Here is a 21,212-nt window from a genome sequence, read left to right on the forward strand (position 1 = left end):
AAGAGAGTCGATGCAGGGGAACTTTGAGACTGTAAGGGCGTGAGGATGGGTCCTGAGAGGGATATGACAGCAGAGATGATATGGAAAAGGTGGTAGGAAATAGGATAGCAGAGTTGATGATACTGGACTGGTGTCATCTCGCTTTTCTCCTGCCCAGCCTCTTCATTAGAGGCACCCATTTAAGAAAAACAAATTGTTTTAATGACTTTATTAAAATATTCAAATACCATAAAAGTGTATAGTTCTGTGGACTTTTGTATATTCACAGACTTATGAAACTATTACCAACCAGTATCTGTTTCTGGTTCTGCTTCTAGAACATTTTCGTTCCCAAAAGAAATTCTATACCCATTAACAGTCACTTCCTGTTCCCACCACTCTCAACCTCTGGCAACCACCTATGTACTTTCTTTATGTTTTTGTCTACACTGGACATTTCACATAAAGGAAATCATATGGTATATGACCTTCCATGTTTGGTTTCCATCACTTAGCATGTTTTTAAGGATCGTTTATGTTGCAGTACATACCAATATTTTATTTCTTTATGTGATTCAGAGGCAGCCATTTTTAACTTACTGTTTTTGGTTCCTTAGAGTTGTCTCCGTATTTCTAAATGAGAGATTTTCACCCTGATTCATGAAATTTACATGTACTCTGTTGACTCCCTACAATGAAAGATGAAGAACAATAGTTTCTTTACCATATTTAGGTTTTTCTTTTCTAAGTTAAAATAATGGATCAAGCAAACGTAAGATACTGAGGTATAAAATTATTAATAACGTCTCTACATGACTTTATGCCTCCCCCTGGAGTAAAAATATGTGATGAAATCTCCCACGGTTTCTAAGCCAACTGGTGAAGTGCATCGCAAGTATGCCGTCCCCACATAGCAGCACGGCTGTCCCGGGGAGGCACAGGGCCTGAACCCCGTGGAGCAGAGTGGTGGTTGTCTGGCCTCAGAACTCCGTCAGCTGTGGTGTTGGCCGCGGTTATGTTATACAGTCATTTTCAAGTTCTGTAAAAGAATCAGCAGCGGGGCTAGGCTGAAAAATGGGCCCTGAATCAGTTGCTTGGGAACAAAAGTTAGTTGTAATAAAATGCTGTGAAGAAGCCTTAATAACCACTGGGCTGCACCCTGCTGTTAATTTATATGAGGGTTTCTGAGAATTATTAGGGTTAATACTGAGAAAATGGAGAATTAAAATAACAACAAGAACAAAATTCCAAATACATTTATATCTAGGTGTAATTTTCTCACCTTGGGTTTTTTTGTTCGTCCTTTTGAGATTTATTAGCCATCAGTAGAAGGAGAGCTCTCCCGTGTTTACTTGTGAGGTGTAGTTCTTGTCAGACTAAATAACCCTTCCCAACGTTCCCAAAGTAATGACATCAGTTGTGATTGCTTGCGCTGTTATTTACAGCTACAAAGAGTAGTGTGTGAAAAAGCATCCTAGGTCTTTGAAAGAAAGGCTTAAATTGCTGCTTAAATTTGAGGTGGGGCTTGCACATGTTTCAATGGTATTTAACTTACCAGTGAACACAGTGTAGCAGGAGTCTAAGTAGTAGTACGTGTTAACTCCTCAAATCCCGATAACAGCCTGTGAAGTAAGTAGTGGTCTTTTCCGTACTTCACACATGAGGAAGCTGAAACAGATGTCTCATTCTTGCCCAGGGCTCCAGAGTAAGAATGTGTAGTGTTAGCTACGGACTGGGCGTTCAAACCCAGCTAGTTTGACTCCCGACGTCCATACTGTCACTGTCATACTCTAGTGAAGATTCATGTCTGTCTTGGTTTTGTTGGCTCTGGTCATCCATTGGCAACCTTTTTAAGTTTCGATGGTGTTCATGATATTTAGTGAACACAGGTTTAATGTACATAAAACTGTTTTAAATTCCCTTATCTTTTACAGAACCCAAAATATTGGTTTCAAGTGACTATGCCTTTACCCGGAGGGAGTCCAAAGAGAGCACATTGCACTATCATTTTGCCTGGCATGTTACTAACAGTAATAATACCTACCAATGGTTCACTATTCAGACCTCTCAACAACCTAATAGGTAACTTGGAAACATAGTGAAAATTTCCAGAATTACAGTATTATTTTTAGGATTCTACTGACTGTATTTGGTTAAATTTACTCCTCATCTGGCCCTTAGAGTTTAGCTTCTTCACCCTCCCTGGGCTTTCCTGAAGATTCTAGATCTGTGTGCCCAGCACTATAACCAGTAGCCAGTGGCTATTTAAATTTTAATTAATTAGAAATAAATAACAGGGGGAAAAGGAAGAGCAGTAAAAATTCAGGTCCTCAGTAGCACTAGCCACAGTTCAAGTGTTCAATAGCCTGACATGGCTGGTGGCTCATAGAAAGTTCTATTAGCACTGCACTAGCTCTTTTAAGAGAGATTTCAAACTATAGCCCCAAAGATAGAAAGGTATTAAATTGAACAGAAATCTCTTTGTGGGCAGAATGTTGTGTATTTTTTCTGTTTCTAGAATTTCTAACTTAGTACTGAGTTTGTCCAAGTTCTCAGTGTGTGTTTATTACTGCTTATCTATTAGGAATGAAATAGAATTTATAATGTTTCATTAAAGAAATTTTGCCTTTATCACAAAGATTTCAATGGTAAAGTATATTTCAGTATCTACAGGTAGCACAAAAAATAAAAATCAGTCATCTGCATTTAAGTTTAGTATGAAATTAGGGAATGCATTTTTCATAAACATAGATTTTTAAAAATTTTTTTAAATGTTTTTATTTATTTTTGAGAGACAGAGACAGAGTACTAGTGAGGGGAGGGACAGAGAGTGAAGGAGACACAGAATCCAAAGCAGGCTCCAGGCTCTGAGCTGTCAGTACAGAGACCGATGCAGGGCTCAAACTCGTGGACCACAAGATCATGACCTGAGCTGAAGTCAGACGCTTAACCAATTGAGCCACCCAGGCGCCCCAAACATAGATCTTTCTTAAAATTATATGCTAGCATTCGAGCTTCTCAGAGCAAGAGAACTAAGTTTATGTACAGCATAGTCTCAGATTATAAAAAAAAAAATAATAATAATAATGAGAAATAATCTTTTAAACTTTTAACATACAAAAATAGCAAAAGCTTGTAAATGATGGTTTGGTTTGAATCTGGCTTTGTTGGGAATGCCATACACTGAGTATTTATTTATTTTTAGGTTTTTTTTGAAAGCTTACAAGTAAGCCATGGGTAAGAATCTTCCAACTGAATTTGACATTGAATGCCTTCATACATTTGTAGATGAATAATTCAGATGTTTTCTCCCTGTGGAGTTCACTGCTAGGTGTTAAATATCTTGTTCTGTTCACAAACCTGTTCTTTTTTTTTTTAAGTTTATTTATTTATTTTGAGCGAGGGAGAGAATGTATGGGTGCGAGGGGGTGGGGAGAGGCAGAGAGAGGGAGAGAGAGAATCCCAAGCAGGCTCTGCGCTGATGTAGAGCTCGAACCCACAAACCGTGAGATCATGACCTGAGCCGAAATCAAGAGTCAGAGGCTCAGCCGACTGAGCCACCCAAGTGCCCCTACAAACTTGTTCTTAAAACATCACATTAGGCTTTGGCATTACCCTTCACAAGAAAACTTGTTTCATTGTATTAAGCCTTTCTCCTTGCTTTTTCCTCTGTGTGTGTGTGTGTGTATGTTTACAGAGCAAGATTTGAACTTCTCTGTTCTCCACTTTTTAATAAATGTATAGAAGCAATCAGAGAACTCTTAGAACAAAGTGGATTTACAGCAGATGATATCAATAAGGTAATACTTTTATATTTTTCTTATTTATTTTAGGAGTAGTTTCAGACTTGGGATTTAGGAAATGGCCCCTTGGTACTAAGATAATATTTTTGTTAATTTAAATATTTTCTGAGCTTGTGTTAATGAGCAAGGAAAACGGAATTTTTTATTATTGGCTCCAGTGGTAAATATTTACCAGTTTCCTAGCAAAAAAAGAATAGTTCCTTTCCAATATGTATATATTTTTTTCAATGTTTATTTATTTTTGAGAGCGGGGTTGGGGCAGATAGCGAGGGACACAGAGGATCCGAAGCAGGCTCAATGCTGAGAGCAGAGAGCCGGATGTGGGCTTGACCCTACGAACTGTGAGATCATGACCCAAGCTGAAGTCAGATACTTAACTGACCGAGTCACCAGGCACCCCTGCAGAATATTTTTTAATATGTAAGCAAAAGCTGACAGGTGTTTGCATGTTTTCTATGTGCCAAGCACTGTTTCTAAGTATTTTACATGGGTTAACTCATTGAATCCTCACCAACAACACTATGAGGCAGGTGCTTGTATTTATCCCCATTTTTTCAGTGAACGCACCGAGGTACAGAATGACGAGTAACTTCTGGGCAATCACATAGTTAGCGGTTGAACCAGGATTTTACACCGCATAGGTCCCAAGTTTGCTGTTAACAGTACACCAGACCGCTTTTCTCTGCTCGCATAAGAAAGCATTTTGAGACTTTCAAAAGTATTCAAATTGTTAATATTTCCTTTTCCCCCAAGATTGTTTCTACTCCTATAAAAAAATACTCATAAAAGAAAATGCAGGAAATACCAAAAGGCAACCACTGTTGTATTTTGGAACATTTCTAACTAATCCAATCTGTACGATTTTGAATTTTATTTTCTTTATATAATATTATAACCAATTCCTTTCCCCATATTACTGTAGAATATTCATAACACAATTTTAAATAGATTCTTAATATGCTAGGAAGGGAAAGGCACCATAGATTATTTCATTGATCTATTGTGGACACTAGGTTGGGTCTCCCCCTCATCACCCAAAAGTGATGCCCACCTTTGAACATCGGCTTTTACCATATTTGGGGTGGATTCCCAATGTAAAATTATTGGGTTGAAGAGTATAAATAGTGTAAGACTACCTTTACCTTCAGTTACTTTCTAACAGAGTTGCCTCATATGTAACTAACTTGGATTTAAATTTAAAAAGAAAAAGTTGCATTAACTAATACTCATTATCAGCAGTACCTAAAGACAGGCATTTTCCCTCCCTGACTCTGAGTCTTACCATTTAAAGAAAGAATTGTTGCAGAAAGATAGTCTGAATATTTTATTGATACCAGAGGATTTTCTCTTAAATGTTTAATTTTGTGTTTCCTTCTGCCTAAATACTTCATTTTCTTTGCGTATTTATTTAAATCTTTGCAGTTTTTAAAAAAATGTATTTATACAAATGCTTTACATAATCAGAATATTAACCGTAATATACAGTATTATGTAGTAATATACTACAGTCTTCTTTAGGGTTGTTGTGAGGGTTAAGTGAAATATTGTGTGTACCATAATAAGTGATCGGTTAACCTAAGTTCTCTCCCTTCATTAACTGGTCATAGAGCCCTGACATTTAGATATCACGATATCACAAATGGTACAGTTCTCAAATGCCTGAATTCAGATCAAATACATTGCTTGGATAAAGAATGCTGTTAAAGATTCACTCACCAGGGGCGCCTGGGTGGCGCAGTCGGTTAAGCGTCCGACTTCAGCCAGGTCACGATCTCGCGGTCCGTGAGTTCGAGCCCCGCGTCGGGCTCTGGGCTGATGGCCCGGAGCCTGGAGCCTGTTTCCCATTCTGTGTCTCCCTCTCTCTCTGCCCCTCCCCCGTTCATGCTCTGTCTCTCTCTCTCCCAAAAATAAATAAAAAATGTTGAAAAAAAAAAAAATTAAAGATTCACTCACCAGATATTTCTAAAATATAAGTTTCGAGAACTTCAAAACGGAGTTGTCTCTAGTTTGTTGACCTTACAGTAACAAACAACCCCCAGCTGCAGGTGGGCAGCTAAAGGTGACTGTAGGTCTGTTGCTACAGCTGTTTTCTAAAACGGGCTTCTCATTCCGTGACCCCGGGCTGAAGGAGCGGCTATCTGGGACGGGCATTTCTCATGGCAGAGGGGAAAGGAGAGAGCTTGCGAGAACACGCACGGCTTTTAAAAAGCTTCTGCTCAGATACAGTGCACTTCAGTGGACTCCCATTCCGTTGGCCACAGCTAGACACATGGCCAGGCCTGACAGCGGGGCCGGGACACGTACCCCAGCTGTGGAGAGGGCTGCAGCGTCAGGGCAGTGGCAGTGGGTGTGGAGGGAAAATCCTCCTATGGAGAGGGAGGAGGGATTGACTGGACTTTTACATGCCTTAAAACAGTGAATGCTCACAGCAGCACCATGAGGTAGGCATCATCGTCTCTGTGTTCAGATGAGGAAACCATGGTTTCCCAAGAGGTTAAGCACGTAAGTGGTGGAGCCACCGTGAAACCGGGGCTGGAGCTCAGGCAGTCTGCCTCTGTGACCTGAGCTCTTTCTTCACTCCTCTTTGCGCCCATCGCCTTTCTCATCCTCCTGTCTGCAGGTCTCTTCCCAGCAGAATTTGTTTCTGTCAGAGCACTCTTCTGATCTCTTGCTTGAGCAGGACGTGCCTGGTTTCTGGCCTGTCCTTTACTATGGACACTTCCCCTTACTGACCCTGTTTCAGTGTCACCTCCTGCCCGGCCGGACCCATACCTGGTCCAGGGCCCCTTCTCTGAGTGTGGGAGGAGGTGCCGGTGGCCCCCTTCTGGCTTAGGGGAGGGGCTTGGGGACTCACTGCGTGTGTCCTCCCTACGGGTCCTCCTGCTTTCACACCTGTGCTTCCCCCTCACTTTCCGTGGTACTCGCTGTTCCCAAGTCCCGAGCCACTTAGGGATTCTGAGAGTCAAACCGTCTTGCTTTCTCTGATTTTCTCAAACTTCATCTAGTCTAAGACAGTTCCCTCTTTTTTCCAGCTTCCAGAACTTGTTGAAATCCCAAACTCAAGATCTCGCTCTCATTTATTTTGCCATTATACACTTATATCTTCGATTTCTTTGTGGTCGGTTTTGTGGGCTTATGGAAGAGTACTTTGATGTAGTTAATCCTTCCATTTTAACCAAGCTCCCACATTCTACAGCTGCAACTTTAATAGCTACATAGTATTTTTTGGTATTGACATACCTTAATATATAAAACCAATTGTTTTTTTTTTGGCTACGTAGGTTGCTTTGGTTTTATAAACAGCGCTCTTTGTGGCTCTGTGAGCATCCTTAACTCCTGCAGAATAAAAGTTAGGAATAAATCCCAAATTTTAAAACTTTTAGTATCCGTTACCAAATTGCTCACCAAAAAACAATTTACTTTCTGAGTAGGTATAAACATTCATTATTAATATTGCAATTTTTCAAAACTCCATTTATTCATACTTTCTTGAGAGAGCTTTAGAGTTATTTTTTAGCTTCTTATGTAAAATCCCACTGTGATTTTGTTAGTTTCATTAAGTCTTTAAAATAATTTGGGATGGTGGTGTAACTTCATGGTATTTTGTTTTCCTAACCATGAAGTTGATCTCTTCCTCTGTTCAGATCTTCTTAAATTGTACATTTCTCAATATTTACATTAAGTTATCACTATGTGTGCTGTGGAATTTATGGCTATTGTGTATGAGAGGTCTTCTATATTTTTATTTTCTAATTTGTTTTTGCTATAAACAGAATACTTAATTGGATTTTCCTTATTTATCTTATATTTTGCCATGTCATGAACTCTTGGTATTTCTGTTTTCACAGCGTCTTCTAAATTTCCTCGGCATACATTTAAATTCAGTTTTCTAATTAATCTCCAACTAATTATTGAGCACACCTATTTTGGGCAAGCAGGTTTTAGGCTCTTAAGATACAGCAGTAAATGTAACAAAGTCTTTGCTGAAGTAGAACTTAACATGCTAGTAGGGATATTCTGGTAATACGTAAAGGAACATATAAAGAAAATAACGCCCAGGGGCGCCTGGGTGGCTCAGTCAGTTGAGTGTCTAACTTCAGTTTATGTCATGATCTCACAGTTCATGGGTTTGAGCCCTGCGTCGGGCTTTGTACTGACAGCTCAGAGCCTGGAGTCTGCTTCAGATTCTGTACCTCCCTCTCTCTCTGCCCCTGCTCCACTTGTGCTCTGTCTCTCAAACGTGAATAAAGGTTAAAAAAAAAGTTTTTTTTTTTTTTAAAGAAAAAAGTGCCCAGTTGGGATAACTGCTGTGAAGAAAAATAAAGCAGGATAAAGGCATAGCTGTTGGCAAAGGGTGATTTTTCAGATAAGAGCTCCATCTAAGGAGGTGACTTTTAAAAAAATTTTTAATGTTTATTTAGTTTTGAGAGAGAGAGAGAGAGAGAGAGAGAGAGAGAGAGCCAGCACACACGAGTGAGCGGGAAAGGGGGAGAGAGGGAGGGAGACACAGAATCCGAAGCAGGCTCCAGGCTCTGAGCTGTCAGCACAGAGCCTGACACAGGGCTCGATCTCACAAGCCGTGAGATCATGACCTGAGCCAAAGTTGGACGTTTAACCGACTGAGCCACCCAGGACCCCCTAAAGAGGTGGCTTTTGATGAGAGACCTGAATGAAGTGGAGAAACCGGTTGTGTGCATATCTGCCAGTTTTACAAGCAGAGGGAACAGCAAGGCGAGAGCAAGCTTGTGTTTGAGGAGCAGCAGTGAGGGTAGCAGGTGGAACTGAGTGAACCAAGTGGTAAGGGAGATAGAGACCAGGATCACATCACAGTTTGGATGCCTCTGGCTTCAACGTAAAGAGTGCAGTGTGGCTGGACATACGAATCTGGATTTTAAGAGAGAGTTCTGAGCTGGAGACATACTTATCAGTGTCCGTGTGCACTTAGAGCCATGACTGGATGAAATGACCTATGAGATAGAGCCCCAACAGAGAAGACACCTCAGGACAGGGTCCAGGGGCTCTGGACATTTACAAGCCTAAAAGGGACCTAATGGTAGCGGCTTAGGACTAGCCAGTGAGGAAGCACGAGACCCAAGAGACAAGTAAAACTGGGTAGGGAGCAAAACATCAACTGTCCTGTGCTGCTGGAGGTCCAGCAGGTGAGGCCGGAGGATTGACCACTGACTGGGCTTGACAATGTGCAAGTGACTGGTACAGGTGGTTTTAGTGGAGTTGTGGAGAGAAGCACGTTACTGGAGTGAGTTTAATATAGAATAGAAGGCAAGATCACGGACAGTCAAGTACAGAGAACTCTCGAGAAGTTTTGCTATAAGGGCAGCGGGAAAATGGGTGGTAGCTGGGGTAGGCTGAGAGTTTTGGGAAAGGGCTGTACAGGAGTGGTAATACTTTTCTCTCACAAATATGTATCCCTCACTCTTTTTTATTAATTTGAGAGAGAGAATGAGAGTGTGTGCAAGCAGGGAAGGGGCAGATGGAGAGAGAGAGAGAGAGAGAGAGAGAGAGAGAGAATCTTAAGCAGGTTCCACACTCAGTGCAGAGCCCAATGTGGGGCTTGATCCCATGACCTTGGGATCATGACCTGAGCCAAAATCAAAGAGTACTCAACCAACCGGCTGAGCCACCCAGGTGCCCCCCCCCCACTTTTTTTTTTTTTTTTTAATTTGGTTGCCTTGGTCAGAACATCCTTCTTTTGTTCTTTTTAGTAGGGATATTATTATTAGTCTTTTTAACAAAAAATGTGATTATTGATAATTGGGTTGAAATAGATTCTCTTTCTCATATTAAGTATTTTTCTTCCTATTTTTAAAAGGGTTTTAATAGGTGGTGAGTCCTTACAAATGTATTTTTGGATACCTGCAAAACAATCTTATGGCTTCTTTTACATTTGTCTTAAAGTTATATGATATATGGGGTGCCTGGGTGGCTCAGTCGGTTAAGTGGCCGACTTCGGCTCAGGTCATGATCTCACGGTCTGTGAGTTCGAGCCCCGCGTCGGGCTCTGTGCTGACAGCTCAGAGCCTGGAGCCTGTTTCAGATTCTGTGTCTCCCTCTCTCTGACCCTCCCCTGTTCATGCTCTGTCTCTCCCTCTCTCTCAAAAATAAATAAAACATTAAAAAAAAAAAAAAGTTATATGATATATTACTGATAATTTTCTAATGTGGATCTGTCACTGTATTCCTGGGACAGACCTGATTATGAAGAATTCTTCTTTTAATATATTACTTACTTTCCTGTGATAATGTATTTATTATTTTCACTTTATGTGAAGTTAGCAGGCGCTTGGGTGGCTCAAGTCGGTTGAGCGTCTGACTTCGACTCAGGTCATGATCTCACAGTTTGTGGGTTCGAGCCCTGCATCAGGCTCTGTGCTTGCTCAGAGCCTGGAGCCTGCTCAGATTCTGTGTCTCCTTCTCTCTCTGCCCCTCCCCTGCTCACACTGTCTCATTCTGTTTCTCAAAAATAAATAAATGTAAAAAAAATTTTTTTTTTAAAACAAAACTCCTGAGAGTGGCACCAGGGTGACTCAGTCAGTTAAGCGTCTGACCCCTGATTTCAGCTCAGGTCATAATCTCACAGTTTGTGAGTTCAAGCCCTGCATAGGGAGCCTGCTTAAGTTTCTCTCCCTCTTACTCTGCTGCTCCCTGTTCATGCTCTGTCTCTCTCTCTCTCTCTCTCAAAAATGAAAAAATAAAATAAAAATAAATAATACTCCCAAGAGACGCTCAATACGGGTGTATAGGAATGTGACTTTAGGTTGCCACTTTAATATCTGTAAGTTTAATCCTTTTGGTTCAAGTGCTTGCTTAGAATGACAAAATACCACAATACATCTGATTCATTTACTCAACATAATACCTTCTAAGCCAAAACTTCCAGCACTTTAGCTCCCTTTTATGCCAAAGTAATATAATCCTACAGTGTTCTTCAGGAAGGAGGCTAATATTACTTTCCTTTAATTCATAGCCTGAGGCACTGTGTGGGAGAGGTTACACGCTCAAGCAGTTGTAGGGGCCAGGAGTGAAAGTGAGTCACGTTGTCAGGTATAGGAAAAGACAGCTGCCAGAAATTATCAATCTGAACTCAGTATAAAAATACAAGGTTACATTTTAAATTCCAGCTTGAAAAACATAGCAAATTGACAAATAGAAATATTTAATAATTAATGCTTCTTCTTTCACAACAAATTTCTCCAGATTTGGAACCTGAAACCCCTTTTCTTCTGTTCCACAATGTCAGTGTCGGATCTTACATTTTGAGTTAATGTTTGATATGGAACTCAACGTTAGATCCTTTAACCAGAAGTAATATTTCAATTTTTTTCATTTTCATCATGAAAAATATCTACTCACAAAATAGGTTTCTCTAAACAAGGATAGAACCTGTGTACAGTGGTTTTTAAATATATAATTAGCATAACTATTCCAAAGATATATGTAGAATTCTAAAATCAATCTTTGAGGCATCTGGATGGCTCAGTCAGTTAAGCATCTGACTCTTTTTTTAAAGAGAGAGAGAGAGAGAAAGAGAATCCCAAGCAGGCCCTGCACTGTTAATGCAGAGCCCAGCGTGGGGCTCAAACTCAGGAACCATGAAATCATGATCTGAGCCAAAACCAAGAGTTGGACGCTTAACCAACTGAGCCATCCAGGTGCCCCAAGTATCCGACTCTTGATCTCAGCTCAGATCTTGATCTCAGGGTCATGAGCTCAAGCCCCACCTTGGGCTCTGTGCTGGGCATGAAGCCTACTGAATAAATGAATGAATCATTGAATCAATCTTTAACCACATAATGTGGGGAATATGATTTTACGTTGTCATTTTCATATCTGTAAATTAAGTTCAACACAAGAAAGTGTGTCAGGTCCCTTGCAAAGTGAGTAGTCCAAAGTATTCATTTCTCTAGGAGCCAGCAAATTGAATCTTTTATAGGGAACAGGAGTATTGGTAGTGTTTATGTAGAATATGTCAGTTAGAATGACCTTTGATCTATCATACCTGATGCACCAGTGCTGAGATTTCTCTCACAGATGGTATGAAAAAAGTCCATTCTTTCTACACATAAACTATATGAATATCTTTTAAGTTCTATATATACCACAGTTAAGCTGCCTGACGGCCACATAGAATAGCAGGTTGACTGTACCATACCATTCTTCAAAAGGAAATACGTTCCCCACCATTTTTCTTGAAACCTGTAATCCTCATGGTCTTTCTTTCATCTTTCTACTAGATTGAAAAATGGGTTTAATTTTTATTTATTTTTGAGAGAGAGACACACAGATCACGAGCAGGGGAGGGGCAGAGAGAGGGAGACAGGGAATCTGAAGCAGGCTCCAGGTTCCAAGCCTGTCAGCACTGAGCCCTATGTGGGGCTCGAGCTCACAAACTGTGAAATCATGACCTGAGCCTAACCCGGACGCGTAACTGATTGAGCCACCCAGATGCTTCAATTTTTAATTTACATGTTTTATAGACCTATTTCATGATAATTTATTTCTTAAGTTTTTAACATATGACTTTGTATAATCTTTTTATTTTTATTTTTTTTTTAACGTTTATTTATTATTGAGAGACAGAGAGACACAGAGTGTGAGCAGGGGAGGGGCAGAGAGAGGGGAGACACAGAATCAGAAGCAGGCTCCAGGCTCTGAGCTGTCAGCACAGAGCCTGACACGGGGCTCGAACCCACGAACTGCGAGATCATGACCTGAGCTGAAGTTGATCGCCCAACCAACTGAGCCACCCAGGTGTCCCTGACTTTGTATAATCTTATAATTTTTTATTTTTATGTATCTTTTGATACTAAAATTTATTTTTTTAATGTTTATTTATTTTTGACAGAGACATTGAGCAGGGGAGAAGCAGAAAGAGAGAGAGACAGACAGTCAGAATCCCAAGCAGGCTCTGAGTTGTCAGTGCAGAGCCTGATGTAGGGCTTGAATTCACAAATCATGAGATCATGACCTGAGTCAAAACCAAGAGTGGGACGCTTAACCAACTGAACCACCCAGGCGCCCCTTGATACTAAAATTTAAGAGTATACAGAAGTTTTTGAAATTAAAACCAGCCAGTTTCTCTATTTTTTATTTTTTGCTTTTTGAGTTTTTCTGTTTTTCCTTTACTAGATTTGACAGATAATTTGTTGTGTGTGTGTGTGTGTGTTTGTTTTTTGCTCAAACTTCTGTTACTACTATCCCCAGAAAAACTTCTTTAGATTTTTTCAGGTCATGTTTTTCTCTTCTCTCATTGGTTTATTTCTGATTTTTTCCTTATTTCTTCCAGTCCTTTTAGGACACTTGTATTATTTTCCTAAATTCCTGTACTGAATGCTAATTTATTTTTTTCATTTATTCTTTTCCCTAATAAAAAAGTTAACTACAGTTTTACTACTTAATAGCTTTGGTTTTATTCCACAGGCTTTGACAGATTTTGTTGTTTTCATATTTTCAGAATAATCTGTAATTTTTATTTTCTTCTTTGTTGTTTAAATTCATGTTTTTAATACCCAAGTAGTTAAGGTAGTTTGATTTTCCTTAACAGCAGTTTTATGAAATTACTGTGAAAGTTATATTTGAAAAGCTTTTGGTAAGAGAAGTTATTTATGTTCCGAATGTATGTATTTTGTACTAAAATTTAAGTCACAAAAGAAATCTACAGACTACGTATTTAAAGAATTTATTTAAATTAAAACTTGCTGGTTACCATCAGCATTAATAGTAACACATTGTTAGTATTTGTTACTTTTTTGTTTTTATTATTTTTTAAATTAATTTACATCCAAGTTAGTTAACATATAGTATAATAATGATTTCAGGAATAGAATTTAGTGATCTATCACTTATATATAACACCCTCCTTAATGCCCCTTTCCCATTTAGCCCATCGCCCCCCCCCACCCAAAACCCCTCCAGGCACCCTCATTTTTTTCTCTGTATTTAAGAGTCTCTTATGGGTTTGTCTCCCTCCCTGTTTTTATATTGTTTTTGTTTCCCTTCCCTTATGTTCATCTGTTTTGTATCTTAAATTCCACATATGAGTGAAGTCATATATTTGTCTTTCTTTGACTAATTTTCCTTAGCATAATACACTCTAGTTCCCTCCATGTTGTTGCAAATGGCAAGATTCTATTCTTTTCGATCACAGAGTAATACTCCATTGTATATATATACCACATCTTGTTTATTCATTCATTGGTCAGTGGACATTTGGGCTCTTTCCATACTCTGGCTATTGTTGATAGTGGTGCTATAAACATTGGAGTACATGTGCCCCTTCGAAACAGCCTTCCTGTATCCTTTGGATAAATAAATACCTAGTAGTGTAATTGCTGGGTCATAGGGTAATATTTTTTACTTTTTTAAATGAAAATTCCAAAAGCCAAGATTTTCTAGTTTGATTTTTTTTTTTTTTTTTTGCATAGCATCACTTAATTGCTTATTAATAAGGCTTTCTGAAATTGACTGTGAGAAATTTGAAAGGGCATATTTTACATTTTTATTCTCATAGTGTTTATCTGGGATCATAACATTTTAGAGAAGACTTTTATGTTTACTTATCTCCCAAACTTTTAGGGAAGTCTTAGGGAACTTTGCCAAGGCAACCCTGCTTTTCTTTTTTTCTTGGTATCATTCAGCTGATGTTCCTCATGCCCTCACCTGGAGATCAGTATGGTATTATTCATCAATTCACACCTAGTGTTAAAGAGACCTGGTTTTCATCAGTGGATCCTTTTGTCTAAAACGACTTCGAAGTCAGAAGTGGTTATTGATGATTTCCCTTCTTGGGGCTACCTATTTATTCAATATTCTGAATGCTTCTGGAGTTATAAGTGTTAAATGTATGAACTAATAAGGAAATTAAAGTTATTTATAAAGGAGTAATTTTATTCAGCTCTACTGAGGTGTGATTGACAAAAACAATCGTAAGATATTCCTAGCAAACAGTGTGAGATTTGTTAGATGTATACACTGTGAAAGGATTCCCACTGTGGAGTTAATTAACACATATCTCACACCATATTTTTACCTTTTTGAGTCAGGGGTGAAAACACTTAAGTTTGCTTTCTTAGCAAATCTCAGTTATGTAGTATGATTATTATCAACTGTAGTCACCATGTTATACATTAGATCCTCAAACCTTATTCACTTACAACTGAAATTTTGTACCCTTCTACTAACCTCTCCCTATTTCCCCCATGCTCCAGTTCCAACCACTTTTCTGCCTTCTTTATGAGTTTGACTTTTTTTTTTTTCAGATTCCACATACGAGTTAACACCATGCAGTATTTGTCTTTCTCTGTCTGGCTTATTTCACCTCACATACTGCCTTCCATGTTCGCTCATGTTGTTGCAAATGACAGGATTTCCTTTTTTTTTTTTTTTCTTTTTAGCTGAATGATATTGCATTGTGTTTATATATATACCACATCTTTACCCATTCATCCATCAACAGACACTTAGGATATTTCTGTACCTTGGCTATTGTGAATAATGCTGTAATCAACGTGAGAGTACAAATATCTCTTTGAGGTAGTGATTTCATTTCCTTTGAACATATACTCGTAAGATAGCTGCATCATATGGTAATTCTATTTTTTTATTTCTTGAGGAATTTGCAAACTGTTTTCCATAGTGGTTCTATCAGTTTACATTCCCAGCAGTGTACAGGGGTTCCCTTTTGTCTATATTTTTGCCAGTACTTGTTATCTTTTGTGTTTTTGATGAGAGTCACCATAACAAGTGTGAGGTGATACCTCATTGTGGTTTTGATTTTCATTTGCCTGATGATTCGTGATGTTGAGCATCTTTTCATGTGTCTCTTAGCCACCTGTAGATCTTCTTCAGAAAAATGTCTCTTCAGGTCCTTTGCCCATTTATTTTTTTTGATCAAGTTGCTTTTTTGCTGTTGACTCTATGACTTCCTGGTATATTTTGCATATTAACCCTTTTCCAGATAAGTGGTTTGGAAATATTTCTTCCCTTTTTATGGGTTACCTTTTCATTTTGTTGATGGTTTCTTTTGTTATTCAGGAGCTTTTCAGTTTGGTATAGTCCTACCTGTTTATTTTTGGTTTTATTGCCTTGGCTTTAGCTGTCAAATCCAAAAATCTCATTGCAAAGACCAGTTTCAAGGACCTTCCTCCCTATATTTTCTTCTGAGAGTTTTATAGTTTCAGGTCATAATTCCAGTCTTCAATTTGAGTTAATTTTTGTGTGTGGTGTAACATAGTGGTCCAGTTTTATTTTCTTGCATGTAGATGTCCACTTTTCCACATTCCATTTATTAAGGAGACTGTCCTTTCTCTGTTGTATATTCTTGGTTCCTTTGTTGAAAATTAATTGACCATATATGCGTAGGTTTTTTACTGGGCTCACTGTTCTTTTCTGTTGATCTGTGTGTCTGCTTCTATGCCAATACCATTCTGTTCTGATTACTGTGGCTTTGTAATATATTTTGAAATGAGGAAGTGTGATGCTCCAGCTTTGTTCTTTCTCAAGATTGCTTTGGCTGTTTTGGGTCTTTTGTGGTTCCATGTGAATTCTAGGATTGTTTTTTCTATTTCTGTGAAAAATGCTATTGAAATTTTGATAGAGATCGCATCGAATCTGTAGATCACTTTGTGTAGTATGGACAAATACTACAAATACAAATGGACAAATACAAATATTTTAATAATATTAATTCTTCCAATCCATAAACATGGAATATCTTTCAACTTGTGTCTTCTTCAATTTCTTTCATCAATATCCTTATAGTTTTCAGTGTACAGATCATTCACTTCCTTGGTTAAATTTATTCCTAAATACTTAATTCTTTTTATTGCTTTTGTGAATGGGATTGTCTTCTTAATTTCTCTTTCCAATAATTTGTTGTTAGTGTACAGAAAATAATTTAATTTTTGATAACTATAAACTTACTATTGCCATTTGTTAATTGTTTTCTATTTTGTAGCTCATTTGTTCCTTTCTTCCTTTTATTCTTTCTTTGTGATTTGATGACTTTGGTTTTATTGGTATGCTTTGATATCTTTATCTTTTGTTGTATCTATTATAAGTTTTGTTTTGTGGCTACCATGAGACTTACATAAAACATCTTGTAGTTATAATAGCCTATTTGAAGCTGATAATAACTTCAACACATGCGAAATCTCTACATTCTTGGCACTCCTTCACATTTTATGTTTTCGACATCACCGTTTACATGTTTTTATATTACTTGTCCATTATCAAATTATTGTAGTTACCATTATTTTTGTCTTTGTTTTTTAACCTTTATACTAGAGTTACAACTGACTTATCCTTTACCATTACAATATTAGAGTATTCTGAATTTAACCACAGTTGGCCCTTGAACAACACAGGTTTGAATTGCACAGATCCACTCATAGGTGGATTTTTTTTCAATAAATACAGCGTAGTACTATAAGTGTATTTTCTCTTCTTCATGATTTTTTAAAAATTTTTTTTAATGTTTCTATTGATTTTTGAGACAGAGAGAGACAGAGCATGAGCAGGGGAGGGGCAGAGAGAGAGGGAGACAGAATCCAAAGCAGGCTCCAGGCTCCAAGCTGTCAGCCCAGAGCCCAATGCAGGGCTCGAACTCACATACCGCGAGATCATGACCTGAGCCGAAGTTGGACGCTCAACTGACTGAGCCACCCAGGCGCCCCTCTTCATGATTTTCTTAATAACATTTTCTTTTCTCAGGCTTACTTTATTGTAAGAATATAGTATGTAATACATATACAAAACATGTGTTTATCAACTGTGTTAATGGTAAGGCTTCTGGCCAACAGTAGGCAATTAATAGTTAAGTTTTGGGTTAGTCGGATGTTGTACATGGATTTTCAACTATGCATGGGATCGGTGTCCCTGACTCTCTAATTGTTCAAGGTCAACTGTATATATTTACCATTACCAGTGGTTTTATAGTTTCATATGCTTTCATGTTATTAATGAACATTCTTTTGTTTCAGCATGAAGGACCCCTTGAACATAGTTTGTAAGGCTGATCTGGTGGTGATAAACTCCCTCACCTTTTGTTTGTGTTTAAAACATTGTGTCTCCTTCAGTTCTGAAGGACAGCTTTGCTGGGTAGATTATTCTTGGCTGACAGGTGTTTCTCTTTCAGCACTTTGAATATATCCCTCCTGGTTTCCAAGATTTCTGTTGAAATATCTGCTTATCATCTTATGGGAGTTCCCTTGTAACAAGTTGCTTTTCTCTTGGGGCTTTTAAGATTCTCTCTTTGTCTTTAACTTTTGACACTTTCATTATAATGTGTCTCATTGTGGATCTCTTTATTCATCTTATTTGGTAATTTTTGTGCCTATTGGATCTGGATCTTTCTTTCCCCAGGTTAGGTAAGTTTTCACCCTTTTTAATAAGCTTTCTGCTCCTTTTTCTTTCTTTCTTCTGGGGCCCCTATAATATGTATGTTAGTGTGCTAACTATTGATCCTGTAAGTCCCTTAAGCTATCTTAATTCTTTTTCATTTTTTTTTTTCTTTTTGCTCCTCTGTTTAGATGAATTCCTCTATCCTGTCTCTGAGTTCACAAATCCTTTCTTTCATTTGGTATAGTCTGCTGTTGGACCCCTGTATGGAATTTTTCAGTTCAGTTATTGTATTCTTCAGCTCTGTGATTTCTGTTTGGTATTTTGTTAACATTTTCTGTCTTTTTGTTAAAATTCTCATTTTATTTATGCATCACTCTCCTGACCTTAGTGATCATCTTTGTTACTCTTATTTTTAACTCTGTTGGGAAAATCATTTACTTTTGTTTTATTAGATAGGTTTCTGAATAGAATTCTTTTGTTATTTTGTTTGGAATACATATATTGACTCTCTATGTTGGTTTCTGTGCATTACATAAAACCGTCATCTCTTCCAACCTAGAGGTACGCTGGACTTACGTAGGAAATGAACTTTGTCCATCAGCCCAGCCTAAGTTCCTGGTTGCCTTTCAAACCTTTATGCCTAAGCTGCCATCCCTGTTCTTAGCGGCTCTCAGTGGTTGACAGTGTGCCAACCACTGTAAGTGTCCCAAAGAGGAGGATTATAGTCAGGACCTCCATACCGGCTGATTGGAAGCCAAACTCTCAGGTGGCACCTGGGAAGTATGTAGTTAAACCTCTTCCAGGGAGAAATTGGAAAAAGGGTATTTTTGCCTGGCTCTGTCTGTGGTGAGCCCAGGTATCTAGCCACTGGGCACAGGGTGCTGCTTCACTGATTTAAAAACTGCTTCTTTGTTTTGGATAGTCCTGTGGGACTCATGAATGCCAGCCCCTCTGACTGGCAGAGCTGGGTGATTTGGAGCCCCATCCCCTCACATGACAGCCATAAAAGTTGGGGTGCTAGATGTGTGGACAAGCTCATAAAGGAGCAATTTTATATAAAGTTCTTTAGAGACAACGTATTTAATCAGATGGCACCAAGGGCTTAAAATGTATTTGTATAAAACATCTTTTTCCTCAAGAAAATTTAGTATTCTTCCATGGTGAAGACAGATTGTCACAAAAATGCTGCAGATTTATGCAAACATTTCTTTTTTTTTTTTTAATTTTTTAATGTTTTTATTTATTTTTGAGACAGGGAGAGACAGAGCATGAGCAGGGGAGGGGCAGAGAGAGAGGGAGACACAGAATCCAAAGCAGGCTCCAGGTTCTAAGCTGTCAGCACAGAGCCCGACGCAGGGCTCGAACTCACAGACAGTGAGATCGTGACCTGGGCCAAAGTCGGACGCTTAACTGACTGAACCACCCAGGCACCCCACAAACATTTCTTTTAGAAGTATTGGAATAATACAAAGTATTAATATATTTCCTGTTTAAATGAAATTTATGGTTAAGCCTCATATGCCCAAAATTAATCACGAGCCACGTGTATGTGGCTGTACTGTACTTCTAATGTGTGGTGAGATTGCTCCTTTTTAAATTTTGTGGTTTATGAGTAAAGAATTTGTTAAATACCAACAATGTATTAAATATTTATTTATATATATTTTAAGCACAATATAATGTATGATAAAATAGGGCTTGTATTTACCATTATATGTGGTAAAGATGGCTGAACCTATAACACTTAATTCTGAGAAACAACCATTGTTCTAAAAGTAAAAACCTAAAAATTATTTTTATTTTCTAGGTTGTTCTTTGTGGAGGGTCTTCTCGCATCCCAAGGCTACAGCAGCTGATTAAGGATCTTTTCCCAAATGTTGAGCTTCTGAATTCTGTCCCTCCTGATGAAGTCATCCCTATAGGTGCAGCTATAGAAGCAGGGATTCTTACTGGCAAAGAAAACCTTTTAGTCGAAGAGTCTCTTAAGATAGAATGTTCAGCCAAAGATATTTTAGTTAAGGTATGTTTAGCTTTTCTTTACTTTTCAATAAAAGTAGTATAAATTTATTGCCATAGTTATTTATATATACCATGTTTTTACAGTAAAACCTTGTATACTGGTAAAAATTTTAAATTTAGATTTATAATTTTACATTTAATGAGTTTCTTATGTTCTTTAAGTTAGCATTTACCTAGCATGTTAATTTCTTCATTGTAATTTTAATCAGAAGCTTCACATACAGATAGAGGGATACATGTTTCAATTTATTGTTAAGTGAAGTAGGTTGGGATTCAGGATCATTTCTGTGTTCTTTGCCTATGTTGTCAGGAATAAGTATTACATTTATAATAGGAATGGCTTTATAATTGTAATGGTAAATATCAAAGGATACATATATTATTTTTCTGCTTATTAGGGAGTCGATGAATCAGGAGCCAAAAGCTTCACAGTACTGTTCCCATCAGGGACTCCTTTGCCGGCTCGAAGACAACACACATTACAAGCCCCCGGAAGTATATCTTCAGTATGCCTTGAACTCTATGAGTCTGAGGGGAAGAACTCTGCAAAAGAGGAAGACAAGTTCGCACAGGTGAATACATAAAATTAGACAATGAATTAGTCATGTGAAGCTGCTTAACTTTTCCTTCTGCATTAACTTAATATATATTAACATAAAATGTATATAGGGTATCTAACACATTTTTATGAATGAATTACTTCTTACTTTTTAAAATGTTTATTTATTTTTAATTTTTTGAATATTTTAGGTTTTTTTTAAGTTTATTTATTTTGAGAGAGAGACAGAGACAGCACCAGTAGGGGAAGGGCAGAGATAGGATCTCAAGCACACTGTTGCACTACCAGCGTGGAGCCCAATGTGGGGCACGAACTCAAGAAATTGGGAGATCATGACCTGAGCCGAAACGAAGAGTCTAATGCTCAAACGACTGAGCCACCCAGGAGCCCCTACTTACTTTTTTAAAATTTTTATTTATTTATTTTGAGAGAGAAGGAGCATGAGTGGGGAGGGAGGGAGGGAGGGAGGGAGGGAGAGAGAGAGAGAGGGAGAG

General features: G+C 38.2%; 1 protein-coding gene and 1 long non-coding RNA gene across 4 annotated transcripts in view; one reads left to right on the forward strand and one right to left on the reverse strand.

Moving 5' to 3' along the window:
• The window catches only part of HSPA14 (heat shock protein family A (Hsp70) member 14), a 41,891-nt gene that overhangs the window by 16,975 nt on the left and 3,704 nt on the right, over positions 1 to 21,212 (forward strand). Inside the window, exons 10-12 of the mRNA XM_049624639.1 lie at positions 3,677 to 3,779; positions 19,948 to 20,160; positions 20,558 to 20,731. Of these exons, the coding sequence (XP_049480596.1) occupies positions 3,677 to 3,779; positions 19,948 to 20,160; positions 20,558 to 20,731 (490 nt within the window). The remainder of the gene's footprint in view (positions 1 to 3,676; positions 3,780 to 19,947; positions 20,161 to 20,557; positions 20,732 to 21,212) is intronic.
• LOC125918613 (uncharacterized) overlaps positions 20,611 to 21,212 on the reverse strand; it is an 11,019-nt gene continuing 10,417 nt past the window's right edge. For all 3 annotated transcript variants that reach the window (XR_007456512.1, XR_007456510.1, XR_007456511.1), the window contains exon 4: positions 20,611 to 20,702. This is a non-coding gene — a long non-coding RNA (uncharacterized LOC125918613). The remainder of the gene's footprint in view (positions 20,703 to 21,212) is intronic.

Source organism: Panthera uncia, chromosome B4 (assembly GCF_023721935.1).
Source record: "Panthera uncia isolate 11264 chromosome B4, Puncia_PCG_1.0, whole genome shotgun sequence".
NCBI lineage: Eukaryota > Metazoa > Chordata > Mammalia > Carnivora > Felidae > Panthera > Panthera uncia.